General features: G+C 39.6%; 1 protein-coding gene across 1 annotated transcript in view; it reads left to right on the top strand.

The window, feature by feature from the left end:
• Nucleotides 1-21,661, top strand: part of Cntn3 (contactin 3) — a 340,669-nt gene that overhangs the window by 188,591 nt on the left and 130,417 nt on the right. Inside the window, exon 5 of the mRNA XM_047534744.1 lies at nt 15,939-16,034. Coding sequence (XP_047390700.1) covers nt 15,939-16,034 — 96 coding nt within the window. The remainder of the gene's footprint in view (nt 1-15,938; nt 16,035-21,661) is intronic.

A 21,661-nucleotide genomic window follows, 5' to 3' on the forward strand; every position in this document is an offset into this window, starting at 1 on the left:
ATATGGGAGTAGTAAGATATTAGAAAAGGAAAGAGGAATGGTGGAATTTGCAAAGCAATTAACATGATCAAATTTAATTAACTGAGTGAATGTAGGAAACAAGTGACAAATTGGACATGGTGGTCTTAGAGAAAATAACAGAAAGATGTAAGTTAGAAGAGGAATTGAATTACAGGGGTCACCATAGGCAACAGCAGTGTGCTGCTGAATGTGAGATGGCAATTAGGCATTCCAAGAATGTTTAGGATTCAGAAAATGCATGTTTTAAATTAAAATTGTAATGGATACATTATTGACAGAGACATGGTGATAGAATTTTATACTTGGTGAAGTTTCAAGAAAAATGTAAGAAAAAATAATAGTGACTTTTACTTTTGAACATGTATATATTAGGTACTCTTTTAAGTCATTTGCATAAGTTATTTCTTCTTCACAATAATAGCAGAAATAATTGGTGTTATCATCCTTAATTTAGAGGTAGGGAGAGCTGTGAATCATCAAATGAAGTTAGCTGTCCGAGATCAAATAGCTGAAGAGTATCAGGTTGGGATTATATCTCTTATCTGAATCCAGAGGACAAAGACTTGAGTTCAAGTCAAGTTAAAAAGTGGAAGGAAACAGAGACAATCTGTGTTTGGGTTTGGGGATGCTTAAGAACAGTTAAGTATGAAGATCATTGGAAGGTGTGTTGCGATTTAAGATGGAATAATTTGTGCCGGTTTAAAAATTGTGAAGAAGAGCTGGACACAGTGGTGTGAGCCTTTAGTCTCAGCTACTCAGGAGGCTGAGGCTCAAGGTTTTCTTAGACCTGGGAGCTCAAGGCCACCCTGGGTAACATAGGGAGACTCAGTCTCAGAAAACAATGTGAAGGACAGACAAAAGAGATTGGAAATAGTTATGAAACCAGAAATTCAAAGGAGCAAAGAGTCTCTACTCCCATCAGGAGGGATGCACCTTCCACCTTGCACTTGAACAATTGCTTCTTTTTTCAAGAGACTTTCAGATCTGCAGTGCTAGAGTCCTTTCTGAGAAATCCTTGTAAAGTTCCAAGGGCAGGTACCATCCCCTACTTTATGGATGGAAAGCAGAAAGTGATCGGGTGACATATCTCCCTTCATGAGGATCTGGATCATCTCTGCTCAAGGCAGATTCCTTGTGTTACCATTGCTGCATCCTTTTCCTGTGTCTCACTAGTAGAAAGGTAGCCAGTCTTCAGCACAAACAGAAAGGATTGAACTTTGGAAGGGAGACCATGGAGAACCCAAAGCAAATCAGATAATGGACGCATAGACAATTGCTAAACTCATTTCAAACATCCATTGATTACCTACCCAGTGTCAGGAAATTAACAATAGTCTAGAGATATGTAGATGACAATGACATCACCAGATGGGAGCATTTGAAAGTGTAGAAAGTACCCTGGTGAAAAAATGAAGGTGTCAAGGACTTCAATGAGAGATGTGACTGAAGTTGGATTTGAAGATGAGTGAAAGTGCACTGTGTCCATGAAGGAGCAGAAACACCATGTGCATGATGTGGACTGGACTCACATTTTGTGCCTGGGGAAACCTGAGTTGTTAGTTACTGCTTCAGTTTATGTGACTGAGAGTTGGGGGTGCAGGAGCAATGGAATTGCATTAGTTTGTTCAGTCTGTGTTATGGTGGGATGTGAAGTGTCCCCAAAAGCTCACATGTGACAATGCAGTGAGGTTTCAGAGGAGAAGTGACTGGGTTGTGAGAGTCTTAGCCCAATCAGTGATCTAATTCCCTGGTAGGGATGAACTGAGTGGTAACGGAAGTGGTAGGTGTGGCTGGAGGAGGTGGGAATTGGGGCACGGCTTTGGGTATATATTTGTATCTGGCAAGTGGAATCTCTCTCTCTGCTTCCTGTTCCTCATGTGAGCTGCTTCCCTCCACCACACTCTTCTGCCATGATGGTCAGCCTCACTTTGAGCTCTGAGAAATGGAGATGGCCTTCTATGGACTAAGACCTCTGATGCTGTAAGCCTTCAAATAAACTTTTCCTCCCCTAAAATTGTTCTGGTCTGATCATTTAGTCAACAACTTCAAAAAAACTAACTAAAACAGTCTGCTACAACTGAATACTCTTTAGACTGGGTAATTCATAAGCACCACAGATTTATTTCTTGAGAATCTGCAGGCTGTGATGTCCAAGACGATAACACTTGCAGATTTAGTGCCTGCTGAGGGTTGACTCTCTTCTTCAAAGATGGTACCTTCTACTGTGGCCTCACATGATGGACCTCTTGTATAAGGGCACTAATCCCATCCAGAGGCCTCCACTATTCCTGATCCACTGTGACCTTATCACCTGCCAGATGCCTCACCTCTTGAAACCATGTCATTGGGGATTCAGTTTCAACCTACGAAACTGATGAGGGGACACTGATGTTCAGAGCAGGGTTGCTGGGACACAGAAATGAAGCTGATTCTATGTGGAAAGGTCTTGTGTGATGTGCTGCTTTGCCTTCACCCCTTCTGCTGAAGTCTCTCAAATTGTATTTAAATGGAGAACATCATGCTATGTGAAATAAGCCAGACTCAGAAAATCAAGGGTTGAATGTTTTCTCTCATATATGGAAGCTAGAGTAAAATAAGGGAAAAATGGAGAAGGGGGCCCTTGTCACAAAGATGTAGGGAAGATAGTGGAGTAGAAAGAGAAGAGGGAAGAAGGAGGGATGGGGACAAGGAGGGAGTGCAGAATGAATGCAACAAAATCACTCGTGCATGTACCAGCTATATCATCATGAATGTCACCTCTGAGTGTGTGTAGAAAACATCTATCAAAAATAAATAAACAAGTGAAAGAAAGATCAGTAAAGAGGAAGGAGAGTGGAGAGGTAGAGGGGAGGGAATAGGTAGTGGCAGGGACAGGGACTGTAATGTAATAACTCAAACTCCAGGCATATATGGATCTGTCAAAATGAACCCAGGTGCTATGCAAACTGTAATGCTCCAATGGGAGAAAAAACCCAAATCAAAACACCAACAACAACAAACAAAAAACAGCACTCCCTAAGGATGTTGACATCTTCTTTGGTAATTTTCTATTTCCTAAATAATCTTAGAAAATTGTAAAATATTTTAGTCTATGCTTAGAGCCTTACAGTATATATTGTAAAACTTCTAAAAAGACCAGGTCCTAAATTTAAAAAAAAATTTTTTTGTTGGTAGTAGACATTTTTGGTGATCCGGTTGTAGTTCAGGTATATGGTTCCATGTAAGTTAACATGGAAAAAAATCAGGAGGGTATGAGGGAATTATTGCCTCTAATGTAAACCTTATACTATTGGTTTCCGTGACCTGTATGTAAATATTCCAAAACTCCAAATTCCATCTTTCAAGTAAGATTCTTAAAACTTATTCTGGGGGTGAGGGCTATCCTGGGGATTGAACCTTGGGCATTCCACCACTGCAGGAACATACGAAGAATGCTCGTGGCCAGTGAACTGCATTTGTTTCCTTTTGCAGGAGGCATGCTAATTAAGACCGGTCACCTAATTGAAATTTTACCACTGGTCATAAGACTGAATAATTGCAAGAGATTATTTTTCATTTATAGCACTGATTCTAGAGAGATGAAGGTCAAAACTTTGACCACGTGGTAGTCCTGATTTTATTGCTTTTAGCATGTGTTCATTGAGGGTTTCTCTTAGCTTTTGTATGGTCATGCCGAACTATTATATAAGTGGCAATGACCTGATTCTTTCTAAGGCAGTCTTACCGTTGACACTGCTTGGGTAATGATTTAATTGGGTAACTACCAATCTTTAAGCATGTCAACATTAAAGACATTTAAGGCCTTACATATGGAAGACCATGACATTGCCTATATCTGTGTATGGATTCTCACAACTGGGTAATATTTTGCATTTTTATTGAAAAGGGAGCACTTCTCCTTAAAAGATCAAATACAACTGTATTGGAGAAGAAGTAAAGCTCAGGTGGCATTTTCAGCGGTAATGATTTAATTAGCTCTTCATTCTTTGATTGTAGGTGATCACTAGGTATTTTCAGAAAGAGGTCTCAATTTTTAAATTTTAATAGGCCCATGTAATCTTCTGGCTGCAATTTCTGGCATATGGTCATTTTTATGTTTTATTTTAATCCTTTTAGGTGGAATGGTTTGTTTTACTATGCAGTCTCTTATTATCAGATTTTTAAACATTTATGTGCCAGTTGTAAATATAGCCTTTGCCAGGGCTTCCCATAAAGTGCTCCACTCTGAAGGATTTTTTCAGCTATGTTAGGACACGCAGTGATTTCTACCCCCTTTAGCAGACCTTATCAGTGCCCGCTTTCTATTAAGGTCTCCAAGTTTCTCTGTTTCATGAAACTTATTTAGTTTGGCTTAACTCAGTTTTCCCAAAACTTACTTGTTGGGAAACAATAGCCACTTTTTAAGCTAATTTTAAGTCATCCAGAGTTAAACTTGTATCCCATAGCCTTTGTCTGCCTCTGTCGCATGATCCATATGAGAAACCAGCACTGACAGGATGTAGACACTGGACACCCAGGGGACACCTGACTCAGGCAAGTCTCCTTTCTCCGTTTGCACTGCAGGGCCCAATGGTCTTGCTCTCTACAGGGTGGGGAGCACAAGCTGAGAGTGAAGTGCTTGAGTGGCCAGAAGAAAATCGGCCAATGTAGGAAATGCACAGATAGAGTCCAAGGAGAGACTGTTAGTATATCTTGAAGCCATGCGTGTGAGCTTTCAAAGGGCTGCAGTCAGAGGTAGTACACCTGCCTCAGGGCTCTGCTCAACTCTGGTGGCGGCTTGGTGGACACAGCCCCCTTCTGTGCCTGGAGCTTCAGGCTGTCTCAAAGCAGCACAGCCCAGCTGTGGACAGAAAGAGAATCAGGGGAGCCACTCCCAGCCTGGAGGTGGTGTGGGGCAAGAGAAAAGAAAGGAAAAGGATACGTGAGACGGGGAGGGGAACTCGTCCACATTTGTTTGCTTCCTTGTGCCTTATAGCTCACATTTCCCCAGTTTCCGGGGCCTCGTGTGTGTATTTAGTTCCACATAGTCTTATCACGTGTGGGAGCTTGTTCTCCGGCATCACAGTCAAGTTGGAGAGCTGCTCCGTTCTCACAAGGCTCCCTCTTGTGCCCTTTGATAGCCTCCACATCCTGCCTCCACCTTCCCTGAACACTGGCACCCCAGTGATCCTACTGATATCAATTTACAAAGATTCTGAAACAGAGACCGATTAGTGTCACTATCTTCCTCTTCACTCCCGAGGCCAATTGTATCGACAAGTCGTTGCTCTTTGTTACTGAGTGGTGTTCCATGACCTCTAGTGTTCCAGGTGCCTCTGGTCATTCACCCACTGAAGGATATCTGGGTTGTTGGGGATATTACAAATAAAGCTGTGTGGATGTTTATGTATAGATTCTCAGGTGAACATGTATTTTCATTTCCCTGGGATAAATCCCTAAATATGCAATTTCTGGGTCCTTTGGCAGTTTCTATAAGGAACTTCCAAACTGGTTTACAGAGTAACTGTGGCATTTTACCCTCTTACAAGCAAGGTCTGAGTTGTTCACGTTTTCCCCAAACTCTCCAGGACTTGGTGATATCACTATTTTTAACTTTAGCCATTTAACAGGTGCGCTATGATAATTCATTATGGTTTTAATTTGTATTTCCCTGATGACTGACAACATTGAAAATCTTCTCCCATGTGTGTATCCTCTACAGTGAAATATCTGTTCACATCTTTTGCCCATTTTCCAATTGGGTAGTCTATTTTACACTATTGAGTTTTTCTTTTTTTTTTAAGCACCTTTTTATTGGTATGTTGTAATTGCACATACGGGGATTCACTGTGATATAATCATACTGGCACATAACACAATTTGGCCAGTTTTATTCCCAGTGTCTCTCTTTCCCCTTCTCTCTTTCCTCCCCTTCATTCCCATCCTCTCCTCCTCTGCTCTGCTGCTACTTTTCTTCTATTTTCGGGGACATAGCCTTTGGTTTAACAGAGGCCTGTAGTATTTTTAAAGCATTTTAATGGCTCTATTCTTTTTCCTTTATTGCAAGGCTACTTTACATGACATATATTGGGTCTATTTTAGGATTGATTTACTTGAAACACTAGGTATCTTATTTCTTCATATAGAAAACATTAATGGGGACCTTATATGTATGCATGCGAGGTTAAACCTGTAGCATAGTACAATCCTGTTTTGTTCTCTATGGAACCATGAAAAATGCAATGTGCAGTTGTCAAACAAAGCTGTTAATATAGTGGAGCCTTTTATGATAAGATGATGTGACATTTTATACAAATATGAAAACCAACAGGCTATTCCTCATACAGATAATTGTGCATTGAGGAGTACACATCATAGTGTATTAAAACAAGTCTGAATATCATTGGGAAGTTTTTCAAAACATATTGACTGAGAAGAAAATATCTCAAAGGATACAGCATGGTGCCTTAGCACGCAGAGTGCTTTGAACCAAAGGCCCTTGGAAGGGCCTCAGAAGCAGGGTCTCTCTGATCTTCTTTGACCTTCTGACTCCCACCCCATTTTTGTCCCCTGAAGTGAGTTAAAGAAACCAAATTTCCTTTTGCCCACAGTTGTACCTCTAAACTAGAAGTCCTCTGCCCCCAAACCAGCCATGAAACCTGGAGCTGCCACTCTCTCACCTTCTCCTTGGGGATCCTCCTTCTAGGGGGGCCTTCCCCACACCAGGGAGAAATGATGAGACCAAGAAGAATCTGAAAAACAAAAGCAAACAAACAAGTAAAAAAGCGGGCCTTGATGAGTCTCCCAAGTTTATTATCTTTTGATAATGCCATTTTTGGCCAATCCTGTTTCTACATGGCTGTCCATTTTTCATTGTACCTAAGCATAAAAATACATAGTTATCTCTGGGGATTTGTGTCTTTTCTTCTTCTTGTAATGTTTTTGTTAGTGCATCAGGGTTATACATAGTATGCATACTTTTGTGTAGTTTCATTTTTACATAATCATGCTTGCATAAAATAAAATCTGGGACAGCACTAAATTAAAAAGCTGCACAACAAAGAAAATGAGAGTGAAGAGCTTACTGAATGGGAGACGGCCTTCGCCAGCTGCTCCTCTGACAGCGAATTAATATCCTGAATACATGCAGAATTCAGAAAACAGCACCCCCCCCAAAAAAAAAGAGAATCCAGTCAATAAATAGGAGAATTGAGGAGACATTTCTCAAAAGAAAGAATACAAGTGGCTAGCAAATATATGAAAAATAAATAAATGCTCAACATCCCTAGTCATCAGGGAATTTAAATCAAAAGTACATTGGGATTTTATCTCACTCTAGTTAGAATGACGGTCATCAAGAATACAAATAATAAATGCTGGCATAGATGTGGATGGAAATATACACTTATGTATTGTTGTTGGGACTACTATGACCACTTTGGAAAGCAGTATGGAGATTCCTCAAAAGACTCGGATTAGAACCACCCTATGACCCAGCTGTCTCACTCCTCTACCTTTATCCATAGGAACTGAAGTCAGTATACTAGGGACACAGCCACATCAATGTTTGTAACAGCACAGTTCACAAGAGCAAAGCTATGAAACCTGCCAGTGCCTACCAACTCATGAATAGATTAAGAAAATGTGGTTCATATACACAATAGAGTTTTACTCAATGTAAAAAAAGAAAATGAAATCATGGCATTTGCTGGTGAATGAATGGAACTGGAGAACATTATGCTAAGTGGAATAAGACAGACTCAGAAACTCAAAGGTCAAACGTTTTCTCTCGTGTGGAGGCTAGAAAGAAATAAGAAAAAAATGGAGTGGGGCAATTCCATGAAAATAGCAAACCATAAGGGAGATCAGTAGAGTAGAGGAAGAGGATTGAGGGGAAGCAAGGGTGGATGTGAAAAGGGAGGGACCGTGGAATGAAATTGACGAGATTCTGCAACGTGCACTATGAATTTACCACTTCACCATGGAGTTTCGAGAGGTCTCACTTATTCTAGATATTCTTTCTTTACTGAACAACTGGTCTTTAAGCATTTTCTCCCAGTTGGTAGCTTGCCTTTCATCCTCTTCATGTGGGTTTCACTGAGCCAAAGCTTTTAGTTTTGTTGAGATCCAGCTTACTAATCTTTGTTTCCATAAGCCACACATTTGGTGTCACTTTTAAAAACTCTGCCAAGTTTCTAAATGCCAAAGATGTTCTATATTATTTTCTAAAATCCTGTAAAGTTCTGTACTTTCATATTTTACATTGAAGTTCATGATCAATTTTGAATTAATTTGTGTACATGAGTGACATTTAAGTCAAAATTCATTTTTTTTATAAACATCCACATTTTATTAGTTTGACCACTTAGAGACTTGTGAGTTAATTTTGAGGACATTTTACTTCTATTGTTTTACCCAATTTAAATTGAACCTCTTTAAATCACATGAATTAAAAATATTTGGATCCATTTTTTAAATTTTAATTTTTATGCATGCTTATATTTAACACAAAACCAAAGGCCTTGTAATATTTATCTTCATTGCAATGTAATGGATGTTCAAAAATAACTCTAGAATGGGATAAAAAGAACTGATCAAAAATCATTTACCTAGGTATGTAGGATCAAAATTGTAAGCTCAAAAATATAGCATTTAAGAAAAATGAAAGTCCTAGAAGAAAAATGATAATGGTTATTAATTAAAGCATGAGAAAATGAGAAGGAAAGAAAAGGTGAAAGGGAGAAAAGTATAAAGTATTCTGAGTTGTAGCCCAGGAGAAATTTAAAATGGACACATTTTTCCTTGGGCTTCAGTCTGGTCTCCCACAGCACCTTCCTCCATTTACATTTCTTTTTTCTTTTTTATTGTAAACAAATGGGATACATGTTGTTTCTCTGTTTGTACATGGAGTCAAGGCATACCATTTGTGTAATCATACATTTACATAGGGTAATGTTGTTTGATTCATTCTGTTATTTTTTCCCTTCCCCCTCCCACCCCTCTTTTCCCTCTATACAGTCCTTCCTTCCTCCATTCTTGCCCCCCTCCCTAACCCTAACTCTAACCCTAACACTAACCCCTCCCACCCCCCATTATGTGTCATCATCCACTTATTAGCGATATCATTCGTCCTTTGGTTTTTTGAGATTGACTTATCTCACTTAGCATGATATTCTCCAATTTCATCCATTTGCTTGCAAATGCCATAATTTTATCATTCTTTATGGCTGAGTAATATTCCATTGTATATATATACCACAGTTTCTTTATCCATTCATCAATTGAAGGACATCTAGGTTGGCTCCACAATCTGGCTATTGTGAACTGAGCAGCTATGAACATTGATGTGGCTGTGTCTCTGTAATATGCTGATTTGAAGTCCTTTGGGTATAGGCCAAGGAGTGGGATAGCTAGGTCAAATGGTGGTTCCATTCCAAGTTTTCTAAGGAGTCTCCACACTGCTTTCCAAAGTGGCTGCACTAATTTGCAGCCCCACCAGCAATCTATGAGTGTACCTTTTTCCCCACATCCTCGCCAACACCTGTTGTTGCTTGTACTCTTGATAATCGCCATTCTAATTGGGGTGAGATGGAATCTTAGGGTAGTTTTGATTTGCATTTCTCTTATTACTAGAGATGTTGAACATTTTTCCATGTTTGTTGATTGCTTGTACATCTTCTTCTGTGAAGTGTCTATTCATTTCCTTAGCCCATTTGTTGATTGGATTATTTGCATTCTTGGTGTAGAGTTTTTTGAGTTCTTTATAGATTCTGGAGATTAGTGCTCTATCTGAAGTATGATTGGCAAAGATTTTCTCCCACTCTGTAGGCTCTTTCTTCGCATTGTTGATAGTTTCCTTTGCTGAGAGAAAGCTTTTTAGTTTGAATCTATCCCAGTTATTGATTCTTGCTTTTATTTCTTGTGCTATGGGAGTCCTGTTGAGGAAGTCTGGTCCTAAGCCGACATGTTGAAGCTCTGGACCTACTTTTTCTTCTATAAGATGCAAGGTCTCTGGTCTGATTCCGAGGTCCTTAATCCATTTTGAGTTTAGTTTTGTGCACGGTGAGAGATAGGGGTTTAATTTCATTCTGTTGCATATGGATTTCCAATCCTCCCAGCACCATTTGTTGAAGAGGCTATCTTTTCTCCTTTGCATATTTTTGGCCCCTTTGACTAGTATGAGAAAATTGTATTTATATGGGTTGGTGTCCGTGTCCTCTATTCGTACCATTGATCCACCTTTCTATTTTGGTACCAATACCATGCCGTTTTTGTTACTATTGCTTTGTAGTAGAGTTGAAGATCTGGTATTGCGATACCCCCTGCTTCACTCTTTCTGCCAAGGATTGCTTTAGCTATTCTGGGTTTTTTATTCTTCCAGATGAATTTCATAATTGCTTGCTTTATTTCTGTAAGGTACATCATTGGGATTTTAATTGGAATTGCATTGAATCTGTATAGCACTTTTGGTAGTACGGCCATTTTGACAATATTAATTCTTCCTATCCAAGAACATGGGAGATCTTTCCATCTTCTAAGGTTTTCTTTAATCAAAATTCATTTTTTTAACCCCCAATTGTGCAATTTCTTCTGCAACATTTACTGACAGACTGCTCTTCTTCCATAGAAGTTATTTTGTAGCTTTTCCGAAATCATTTTGCCATGTTTGTGTAGGTCTGTGTCTGCATTTTGTGTCCTGTTGCATGAATCTACCTATCTCCCCCTCTCCCCCTCTACTGGTGCCTCCCTGTCTTTATTGCTGTAGCTGTGTAAGAAGCCTTGAAGTTAGAGTGGGGTTTCCCACTTCATTCTTCTGAGTTAGGATTTTTTTGGCTATTATAGTTTCTATGTCTTTTACTTTTCACAAATAAATCTCAGAACAAGCTTGTCTGTGTGTTCAAGACATTTTCTAAAAAGCTACTTGCTTGGATTTTAATAGGAATTACATTAAACATGTATAACTTGAGGGTGAATTGGCAGCTATGTTGAGTTTAATAATCTATAAATATAGTGTGTCTTTTCACTACTGTTTTAGTTAGCTTGTGCATCACTTTGACCAAAATACTTTACAAGCGAGAGACAGACAGAGAAGAGCCCAAAGAAGGAAGTACCCTTCCAGGGCACACCCACAGTGACCCACCTCCTCCAGCCACACACCACCTGTCTACAGTTACTCCCATCCAGTCCATTCAAACCAGGATGGACTGATTAGGTTACAGCTCTCACTGTCCAATGATTTCACCTGCAAACATTTCTGCATTAACACAGGGAACACCTCACATCCAAACCATGACAATTTCTTTAGACCTCTGTTTTTTTTTGTTTTTGTTTTTTTTCTTTTTCTATTTTAGCAGCATGTTGTAAATTTTATTATGAAGAGCATTTGCTTTTTTTATTATTTTTATAACTAAGTATTTTCTTTGGAACTAGTGATTTTGAGTCTTATATTTTGATATGTGCATATTTGAAATAGAAATTATATATTCTGTGACTTACTTAACCCAGTACTATAAAAGTTATTTTTTCAAAATGGTCATCATCTTTAGTAATAAGAGAAATGCAAATCAAAACTACACTAAGATTCCATCTCACCCCAATTAGAATGGTGATTGTCAAGAATACAAGCAACAACAGGTGTTGGCGAGGATGTGGGGAAAAAAGTACACTCATACATTGCTGGTAGGGCTGCAAATTAGTGCAGCCACTTTGGAAAGCAGTGTGGAGGTTCCTAAGAAAACTTGGAATGGACCCACCATTTGACCCAGCTATCCCACTCCGCAGCCTATACCCAAAGGACTTAAAATCAGCATACTACAGAGATACAGCCACAAGCCACATCAATGTTCATAACTGCTCAATTCACAATAGCCAGACTGTGGAACCAAACTAGATGTCCTTCAATGGATAAATGGATAAAGAAACTGTGGTGTATATATATATACAATGGAATATTACTCAGCTATAAAGAATAATAAAATTATGACATTTGCAGGCAAATGGATGAAATTGGAGAATATCATGCTAAGTGAGATAAGTCAATCTCAAAAAACCAAAGGACGAATGATCTCGCTGATAAGCAGATGATGACACATAATGGGGGGTGGGAGGGGGGCAAGAATGGAGGAAGGAAGGACTGTATAGAGGGAAAAGAGGGGTGTGGGGGAAGGGAAAATATCAATGAATCAAACATCATTACCCTATGTAAATGTATGATTACGCAAATGGTATGCCATTACTCCATGTACAAACAGAAAAAACATGTATCCCATTTGTTTACAATAAAAATAAATTTAAAAAAATTTTTTTAAAGATATTTTTTCAGATTTCTGATTTTTCATTCAGACTATCGTGTCATCAGATATGTGTAGTTTAATTCTTTCCAAGCTCCATGCTTTCTTCCCCCTCCACCCGCATTATCGCAGTGGTTATATCTTCTAAAGCTATGTGTTGACAAGTGGCCAGAGTGTGCATCCTCATTGCTTCTGGTGTAGGGGAAAACTTTCATTCTTTTGCTATTAAATATGAATGTGGTTGTAGTTCTTTGTAGATGCTCTTTATCAAGTTTGTTCTAAAATTCTGAATAATGGCAGTATTTGCAAGAATTGATGAGGCATAGAGAAAAAGTTGAGAAGTTTTTAGCCAGTAAAGACCTTTTAACTTAAGTTTTTTATTAGTGTTTCATAGTTATATAATGAGGTTCTTTTTGACATAATAGTGCACACATGGAGTATAATTGACCCCCCTTCTGTTGCCAGTGCTTCCCCTCTCCCTCATGTCCTCCCTCCCCCTGTTCCCCTTCTTCTATTCTACAGGTCTTTCATCTATTCATTTATTAATAGTTTTTTTTGTTGTTGTTGTTGTTAAATTAGTGCTTTATAGATTATATAAAGCAGAACTCATTCTGATACAGTTTTGTCAAAACTGGACCATACAGAGCTTGATCTTCATTCGGGTTAAACATCTAATTTGCCAATAGGTGTGATTTGAAACTTTTTAGATACTTACCATGTCCTTCTCTCACTGTCTCCAGGTGTTTCAACAAAATGGACAAATTCTTCACATACATTGACTGTGATATCTGTCTTCATTTGTGTCTCTGCTTTGCACTGAGGAAATATGTGCAAACAATTTATTCAATAAAGGAAAAGTATCTAGAATATGTAAAACCTCTCAAAACTAAATAGTGAAAATACAAGCAAACATACTATCTAAGCAGAAAGTGGGCAGATGACCTGAACAGCTCTTTTGTGGCACAGGGTACTTGACTGGAACACAAACACATGAACTGATGTTCAGCATGATCAGCCACCAAGGAAGCATGGATTAAGACTTGAGTTACCACTGCACTGTCCTTAACACCTTTGCCCTCCGTTCCCCTGACCAGTCCTGCTCTTTCAAGCATCTTTCACTCCTGGTAAACTATCTTCCCTGTGTACTCTACATCTTTGCTGCAAGTGCTGTTTAAAATGCAGTTCTTGGCCTCAAGTCTGACTCTAGCCAGATAGGGCTCTCCTTGCAAGGAAGCCCCCACTGACGCCTTCAAAACCTGGCAAACAGTAGGCTGAAGTTCAGTAGACTCAGTAAAGTCCTATTTTATAAGTGACCTCCTCTCTTTCTGTCCTCAGTGCTCAGCTGATGCTTAACAGATTGCCCATCTCAGAGACAATTTCATACATTGCAAAAAATTTTATATACAGTCTAATGTAGTTAATCTGGATTGGTCCTCATACATCTTAATAGGAAACCACAAAATGCTATTTGGTGTGTTTGAAGTGCAGCTGATGAGCTTATTAAAATTCAAATGTGTGGATTTAATTCCCAGGCACCCTAACTCACTATTTTCAAATATCTGCATTTTTTAATAAGAATTCCACATAATAATTATACAGGTGGTTCATGGACCATGCATGCTTTGAGAAAAATAGGAATTCAGGAAAAGCTGCTTTATAGAAAAAATATATATATATCCACTAGAATCACAGTGCTTTGCAGTCGACAAAGCCCTGGTAGGCTTGTTGGAACCACTGTAATTAGTTTTCTTTGCCATCTCTGATGCCGATTTTTTGTAGGCTGGCCATATCAGTTATCCTAAAATATGTCCTTTGCACACCTTTGTATTAGTGCAAGTGTCTAAACCAGAGGGCAGATCTCTGCCAAGCAATATTTTTGCCTAGGCAAAAGATAATTTACCTTTGGAGGAAATATTCTTGGTTTATCTAGAACTTTTTTTTCACATTCTCGCTAAAATCAGTGATGGCAAACTTCCACAGTGTGAAATTCTGTAGCAGAAGGAAATGAGGATTTGGGCAGGAAAACAGCAATGAGGATACATATTTTGTTGCCAGCAAAGTAATCTTTGGAAATTATTTTTCTGTGACTAGGCTAGCTTCTTATGTGATATGTTTCCTGGAGGTAACCATTATGGGTCATTCAAACAGTTCAGTTCTTCAATTCCAACTCAGCTATTCTTCATGAGCCTCTGTGTTTTGAGAATGTTGTGTTTCAGTTACAGATAAGATTCCATGCTGTGGTACCATAGCACTTTCTAGAGTAACCTCTGATTAAAATAAGCCCAAAATACTCTTCTGACTTCTTTTCTGAGTACACTTAGGAGTTTTGCTGAATTGCTGTATTGCCTGATTATGACCTAGCAATTTAATACTATTTTTTCTATAACAATAATTTGAAATGCATAGACCTTCTTATTTCTCTCTGATGTGCTGATTTATGGTGCTTAGAATATTTATGTGTCTACAGATTGTGGTTTTATCAATTTGGAGTTAATTAGTTTGCTTTTTATGCTTTTCAAAGAAAATTCAGAGTTCTCCAAGTTATATTCTAAAATGCTTGCACTGCCTCTCTTGATGTAGTCACCTCTAAGGCAATCATATCAACCCTGAAGAGCTACAAAGTGAGTCTTTTCTTTCACAAATTGACAGTGCAATTGTTCCAGTATAGCAGGTGACATCATAGAGTATATTAACTGTGTAATTTACAAGTATTCTTTTTTTAAAATTGGAGTTTGAAGAAATGATATATCTTTCTCCCTTTTTCCCCATAGACTTAAACTTTTTAAAAATAAGGAAATAGAATTTCTCTATGCTATAATTCAAGGTATAAAGTATGAATCAGTATTTGCCGCCCTGGATTAATTATCATTGGAAGGAATTTAATGTTTTCTAAAAACGACACTGGTAAATAAAAATAGTATTTGCACTTAATTTTTTTTAAATTTATTGAACATGGAAAAATCACTGGGTGATTATAAAAACAATTCATATTTTTTACAACTATAAATAAAAATGGTTATGTGGATTTAATGTACTGTTACCCTTTGAGTTATTTTCCAGTGAGAAATGTCCTCCACACAGTCCTTCAGGACATGCAACAAATAAGACATGCACCCCAAAACTGAGTGTTTTAAGAACTCTTTGTAAATAACAGTAATAATAGGCAGAATAAGGTTTACCTGGGCTATTTATGATCCAGTATTTCAGGAGAGGAATTCAGGAATAGTTTGGTCATTGTGACAGGGTGAAGCTAAAATTCTTCCTGGTCTGGTGGGTCACTAGGCAGATGTGGAAATCATGGTCCTGTATGTTTTGGGTGGAGGATGCCTCATTTTTTCCCTTGAATCATATTCTCATTTTTGCCAATACTTTGCTTTTCGGATAGTGTGTGCTGTCTTGATGCTAACACAGCAATGTGAGCTCCATGGCTGTATATTCATATTGAGCTGCTGGTTTTCTAGAAGCCTTAATAAAGAAATCAAGATCCTGTTTTTCCTCCTGAAGGCAAATATTCTCCTCGTGAGGCTCCTGGGAAAGAGGCTTTAAAATTGTTTTCCAAAAGACAGGAACATCTTGGAATAAAAAATTAAATTTCCTTTCCTTTTTTCCTGAAATTCAGTTGTTTTGTTTTGTTTGTTTTTGAATCAGATCTTGAAAATTTTAAAACCAAAATGAGAAGTGCAGTGTCAGTGCGCGAAGGCCAGGGCGTCGTCCTTCTCTGCGGGCCCCCGCCACACTCAGGTGGTAAGTAGCGCCCTGCTTCTGCTTTCCTTATTTGTCAAGGTCCAGGGCAAGGCCTGCAGCAGCCCGCTGCTTCTGTAAACTCCCCGAGGAACCTGCTCCCTGGGCCGTAGATTCTGTCAGCTGAGTAAGAATGCGAGACAGGCTACAAAAGATAGTCCATCCAGAGAGGTTTATAAACTCAATTACACATGCTAACAGTGAGGGTTTCAAAGGCAAGAGAGGTCAAACCCATTTTGATTATCTAGCAGTGCTGAATAATACTTTATTCTTGCATCATTATTATTATTCAGTTTAGATCACACTATGGATTGAAGTTTTTGCATCTCCCTCCTTCCCTCCCACACACACACATGCAGAAAACACAGAGGAAGCCATCAACTACAGAGCGTGTGCCCTGGACCTCTGTATATTTATAATATGTACACATGAGTATGATGTATGTGTCCACATTCACATGATTTTCATTGGGCTGCTGGAATTGCAAATTTTATGCTACATTGGTATAAATTGAAATAACACTGGTCTAAAGGACATTGATATAAATTGAAATGTATTGCTAGAAATTCAGAAGCTAAACTGAATCACTACCCAGAGTGAAAATGAACTTTAGCACATATGAAAATAATTTAATTAGCGTCCCAGTATGTGCCTGGAGTGTTGGTTTGATTTTCCTCTCCTGCTTACTGTTGTAAACATGGTCACTTGTGGGAACAAAGAGGACATTATTAATGTATAAATCACTGTTCTCAGAGAAATAAACACATTCTGTTATTGAGAGGATGAGAATCACAGAGAGATGAGTAAGTTAGGGAAGATCATTCTGACCAGAGATGAAACTGAGAAAAGCCTTCACGGTGAGGCTTATTCATGTGAAAGTACTATGGATTTTACTTTATTTATCAATTTTAATCTTCAAACCCTCCTCCTATAATATAAACATCTCCCATTTCATTATCTGGCCATGTGAAATGTGTGAGCCAATTGGAACTTGTAGGTTGGGGCTCAAGTAACAGGATTTCCACCATGTTGGCTGTCTTGGGGCTCAGCTTCCCTAGTCCACAATAAGAGTATATGTTTTCCAGGATTCTTGAAGTTCTAGAGCAACTTTAACTTTGAGGTAAGCATAGAATTTTCTGATTGCAGATAAAAGTAACTGGGGTTAAAAAATTAAGGGGTTTACTGACTCACATACCTGGGCTGTTCAGGTGGCTCCAGAAGCTCTGTATGTATGGTGGATAAAGAGCTGAAGGACTTGCTGCCTTGCTGTGGGGTGCAAGATCAGTGGTGGCCTGTAGCTCTGAGCCTTACAGAGCCACCTGCCTGTGCTCGCCCCTTCAGCTGGTGTCTGGCATCTGAATAGGGGGATATGACAGGTCAGCCATTGCTGACCTGCAATTTTGATGGCAGGTGTTCAGTTCACACCTCCTACACGGATGGCCAAGTCTTTGAGGGACCACATCACAATTCACTTTCTTTGTCTTCCCCTTTCTACTTCTGTATGCTTCCTTTTTCAGGGTTTCATCATTGATTAAAAGCTTTTCTTCCAAATTATTTTTAAGCATCTGCTCTTGAGAGTCCAGTCTGCTAGATCCAAGGATTCAACCAATTCCTGGGACTATTTGTGTTCTCTGCACTTCTTGACTCTTTTTTCTCTGTGTTCACTGCTTTCTCACGTACATTTCTTCTGGTGGCAAAGGTGGCCCCTGGCAACTGCAGTCTCTTCCCATCCTTAACACTAGTGATCCTGATGAACTAGATGCTTCTCAGTGGCTCCTGAGACTTACCAATTGAGCCTTCTTAATGGGATTATCCACGCAGCTGAAAGACAGGGGTGGGTCCACCTACTCGCAAGCACTGGAATGAGAAAGAAAGCAGTTTCTAGTAGAAAAGAACCATTTTATTATGAGAAGAGAGAGGGAGATATGTCCCTTATTTTAGATAGAAATAAAAATGACTAGAGCAACACCTAAAAAGTACCAAAATAATTTAGAATCACATTGATTCAAGTCAGGCGCAGTGGTGCACTCCTGTAATCCCAGCGGCTCTGGTGGCTGAGACAGGAGAATCACGAATTCAAAGCCAGCTTCAGCAATGGCATGGTGCTAAGCAACTCAGTGAGACCCCGTCTCCAAATAAAATACAAAATAGGGCTGCAGATGTGGCTCAGTGGTCGAGTGCCCCCGAGCTCAAACCTCGGTACCAAAAAAAAAAAATTATATTGATTCAAAATGTCAGAAAATAATAGAATAATAGCTGGATAATCTTTTCCTTGGACAGTTTTAGAAATAATGTTTACCCACCTTAAGACTCTGACTGAGTGATCTTAGTTCAGTATTTTTATGATTGGATATACCCATTGTTAAGAAAGGAGGGACCTTTTGTTTGACTAAGCATGTGCAGAGTGAATGTGTTTTTGAAACACTGTTGGATGAATCATGATCCAAAAGAAGAATCTTTTCTAATGTCATCAACCTGGAGAATGTTAGTCAAGCCCAGTTCTCTTATGTAATGATGTCCTGATTTACCTCTGCCTTTAGAGGTTCCACATGGCTCTCTCTTCATTTTTAAAGCACTTGCATGGGGTGACCATGAAAGTCTAGTTAGACAATGGGTAGAGAAGGAAAGAAATCTTCCAGATGTGCACATTCATCCTTAAGAACTTGGAACATGCAGGAGAAAACCAGTAGCATTAGTCAAAAGCATACTTTCCTCCATGCCAGATTGTACAGTAAAAGGACCAGGGCTTTAGGGTCAGATTTGGATGCAAAAAACATGATTCTCATTGATCCAGTCTCCCTCCTGCTGGCTGCTCACAATTTGCATCCATGGTCCTGACAGTTGCTTATGTGCAATTGGAGGACAGGCTTATGTCAGCAGTTGCTTTGTATAGTTGCACAAAGCTCATTTATAACAGGTAGTCAGTAAATATCAATTGAACAATGAACTCACTCATGAAATGAACAAATGAATCCTCTTTTAGATTTGGACAGTTATAAATGCTTTGTTGAAAATGTGCCAGAAATGCCATTTCCCAAGGCATCAGCCACTAGCAACCAAAATGCCCTGGATTCCAACTGGACAGGTCCAGGCACATTGAGATCAAAGTGAGCTCTGTCCCCAACAGCTAGAATCAGTTTTGCTGCATCCCTGCAAGAATGACTTTGGGACTTTTAAGTCAGGGAAGGTTTGAGTCAGGTTTGGGAGCAGCTGCAGTGGTGTCTCCAGGGTTTATCAATTCAGAGGAGCAAGGCTTTTGGAGAGCTCATGCCTTGCTGGGGTTCATCCGGTTCTCTCCTCAAGTTCCACCGCTCCTGCAGGACATTCACTGACTCTTCTGTGCCTTGACCATTTTCTGTTTTCTTTGTTTGCTCCCTGCTCCTTCATTTCTCTGTGGTCCTTTCTGCATGGTTGAAAATGTTTTAACTTGTTTTTTTCTGATGCCTAAAGACATGTCATATTTTATTCATCTGTCGTTTTCCCTGTCCTAGCAGCCTAACTGAGTGAGCATGGAAAGGCAAGGGAGATGGTGACCATGGTGGTGATGGTGATGGTGGTGGTGATGGTGATGTCCTCATGATGGTGATGGTGGTGGTGATGTCCTCATGATGGTGGTGGTGATGGTGGTCTCAACAGTAACAGCACCCATCTGTCTCCGAGTGCTGCTTAGATCTAAGAAGTGTGCAGTCCTCTGTGGAAATGGTCTGCTAGTGAGATTTCTGTTAAAAGAATACAGATGACCAGGATGAGAGTCAGTCTCAGGTAATCTAGAAGCTCAGTCCTGGAGATGTCGAGGCAGTGAGCTCTCAGATAGTTAACACCAGGATGTCTTGACCCCAAACTTCTTGCTCAGAAATGATTCATGAGACAGGCGGTCAGAAACTAAGTCTCAACTCAAAGCCTCCCCACTTTCATTTAGGGTCTCCATATTGGAGTTGGCAAAGTAAAGCTCAGAGCAGGATGTAGTCTCCAGAATGTCACAGAGCTGTGAAGAAGCGAAACTAGAACTTTGATGCACTAACTCCTGACCAGGACTATTTGCAGTATGGAATGCTCTAAACTACCCTGCAGTTATTTTCTAAGTATAAGGCATGTGGTCCTCAGGAAAAGCAACCCTGTCCCAAGTGATTGGCTTCTGACATTTCAGAGGAGACAGCAGAGTGAACGATGCACTTTAATGCTAAGCCCATTGTTTGCAGAAGCACTTGACACATCAGCAGTGCCTAAAATCACATTCACAGAAATCTCCCCTGAATTCAACCAAAGCTCAACTCTTGCATGCTCTGGCCCACTGCTCCTGAGACTTTAATTACAAATGAATTGACTCAGGACTTGGTAAAACACAGAGTTTGAGTAAATGGATCTGGGATGGTGTCTGAGATTCCGTATTTCTAATAGGCTGTCCTAGGAAGCTGATGCTACTGGTTCACAGGCCGCTCTGAGAAGCAAGACCCTAACCTGCCTGTTCTGTTTTGTGAATTTCCTGTAACCTCCCTCTGTCCTCTCAGCCTTTCTTCTTCCTTGGCTCATTTCTCAGCCTCTACACTAGACGACGTGTGGCAGATCAGGACCAAAATATGATCTTCACTGAGGTGTCATCCCACCATCCCCCCGCCCTTCAAGCTTGGTGCACTTTCTCAAGATGCTGTCCATCCTGACTTATTTCCTTGTTTTGGTGACTTCCAGGTGTTTGTCCCATTTGTATATTTTTGTCATCTCATAAAACTCTTGGCTTTTTTTTTCTTTCTGTGTCCTAGGGCTGAAGGGACGCAGATGCTCTTTTAATCATGGCCTCAAAGTCCAAAATATAAAAGGGATCATGATTTTAACCCACAACTTCTCCCCTCCTAGTTGTGATATGAATGCAGACACAGTCTCTAACTTGGGTTTGGCTTAGCTATAATGGTCCACAGAAATCTCTGTAAAAAACAGATTTTCAGATTTTGAAATTAAATTGCATGACACTAATGGGAAAGTGTGGGATTCACCGACAACGAGGTGTTTTTCTTTATGCAAAACCTAAGAGGTCTCAAGTCTCTCCATGATCATGCTTCTGTTTTCATAATCACAATGAGATGGAAATACCAAGACATAATGGCGCACACCTGTCATCCCTGCTACTCCGAAGACCAAGACCTGAGGATCGCAAGTTGGAGGCCAGCCTGAGCAACTAAGGAAGACCCTGTCTCAAAATAAAAATTATAAAGGCATGGGGGCTCATCTCAGTGGCAAAGCACTTGCCTAGCATGTGTAAACCCTGGATTTATCCCAAGTAGTGGAATTTCTTTCAAAGGCATGAAGACACACTGGCTACCGTGCTGTACACCCTCCAGTTATGGATGACGCCACGTATGCCACACAGCTTTATTCTGTCCGTACCCATTTCTGTCAGCTCCTTGCAGAAAACACTTGAGGAGCTGTGAGGGTCCCACAGGAGAAAGGTGTCCCTCATTTGGTGATTTAGAGGCTGTGGAATTAGAACCAACAGTGGAGATTTTTGTTTGTGCTTGTGTTTGGTTTTGTTTTTTTTATTTTTCTATATCCAGCAACACGATCTATAAGAACTACTGCTGCACTATTTAGTAATAGGTAGCAATGACTACTCTGACATTTTTTTTTTTTTGGTATTT

This window comes from Sciurus carolinensis, chromosome 19, assembly GCF_902686445.1.
Source record: "Sciurus carolinensis chromosome 19, mSciCar1.2, whole genome shotgun sequence".
Taxonomy (NCBI): Eukaryota; Metazoa; Chordata; class Mammalia; order Rodentia; family Sciuridae; genus Sciurus; species Sciurus carolinensis.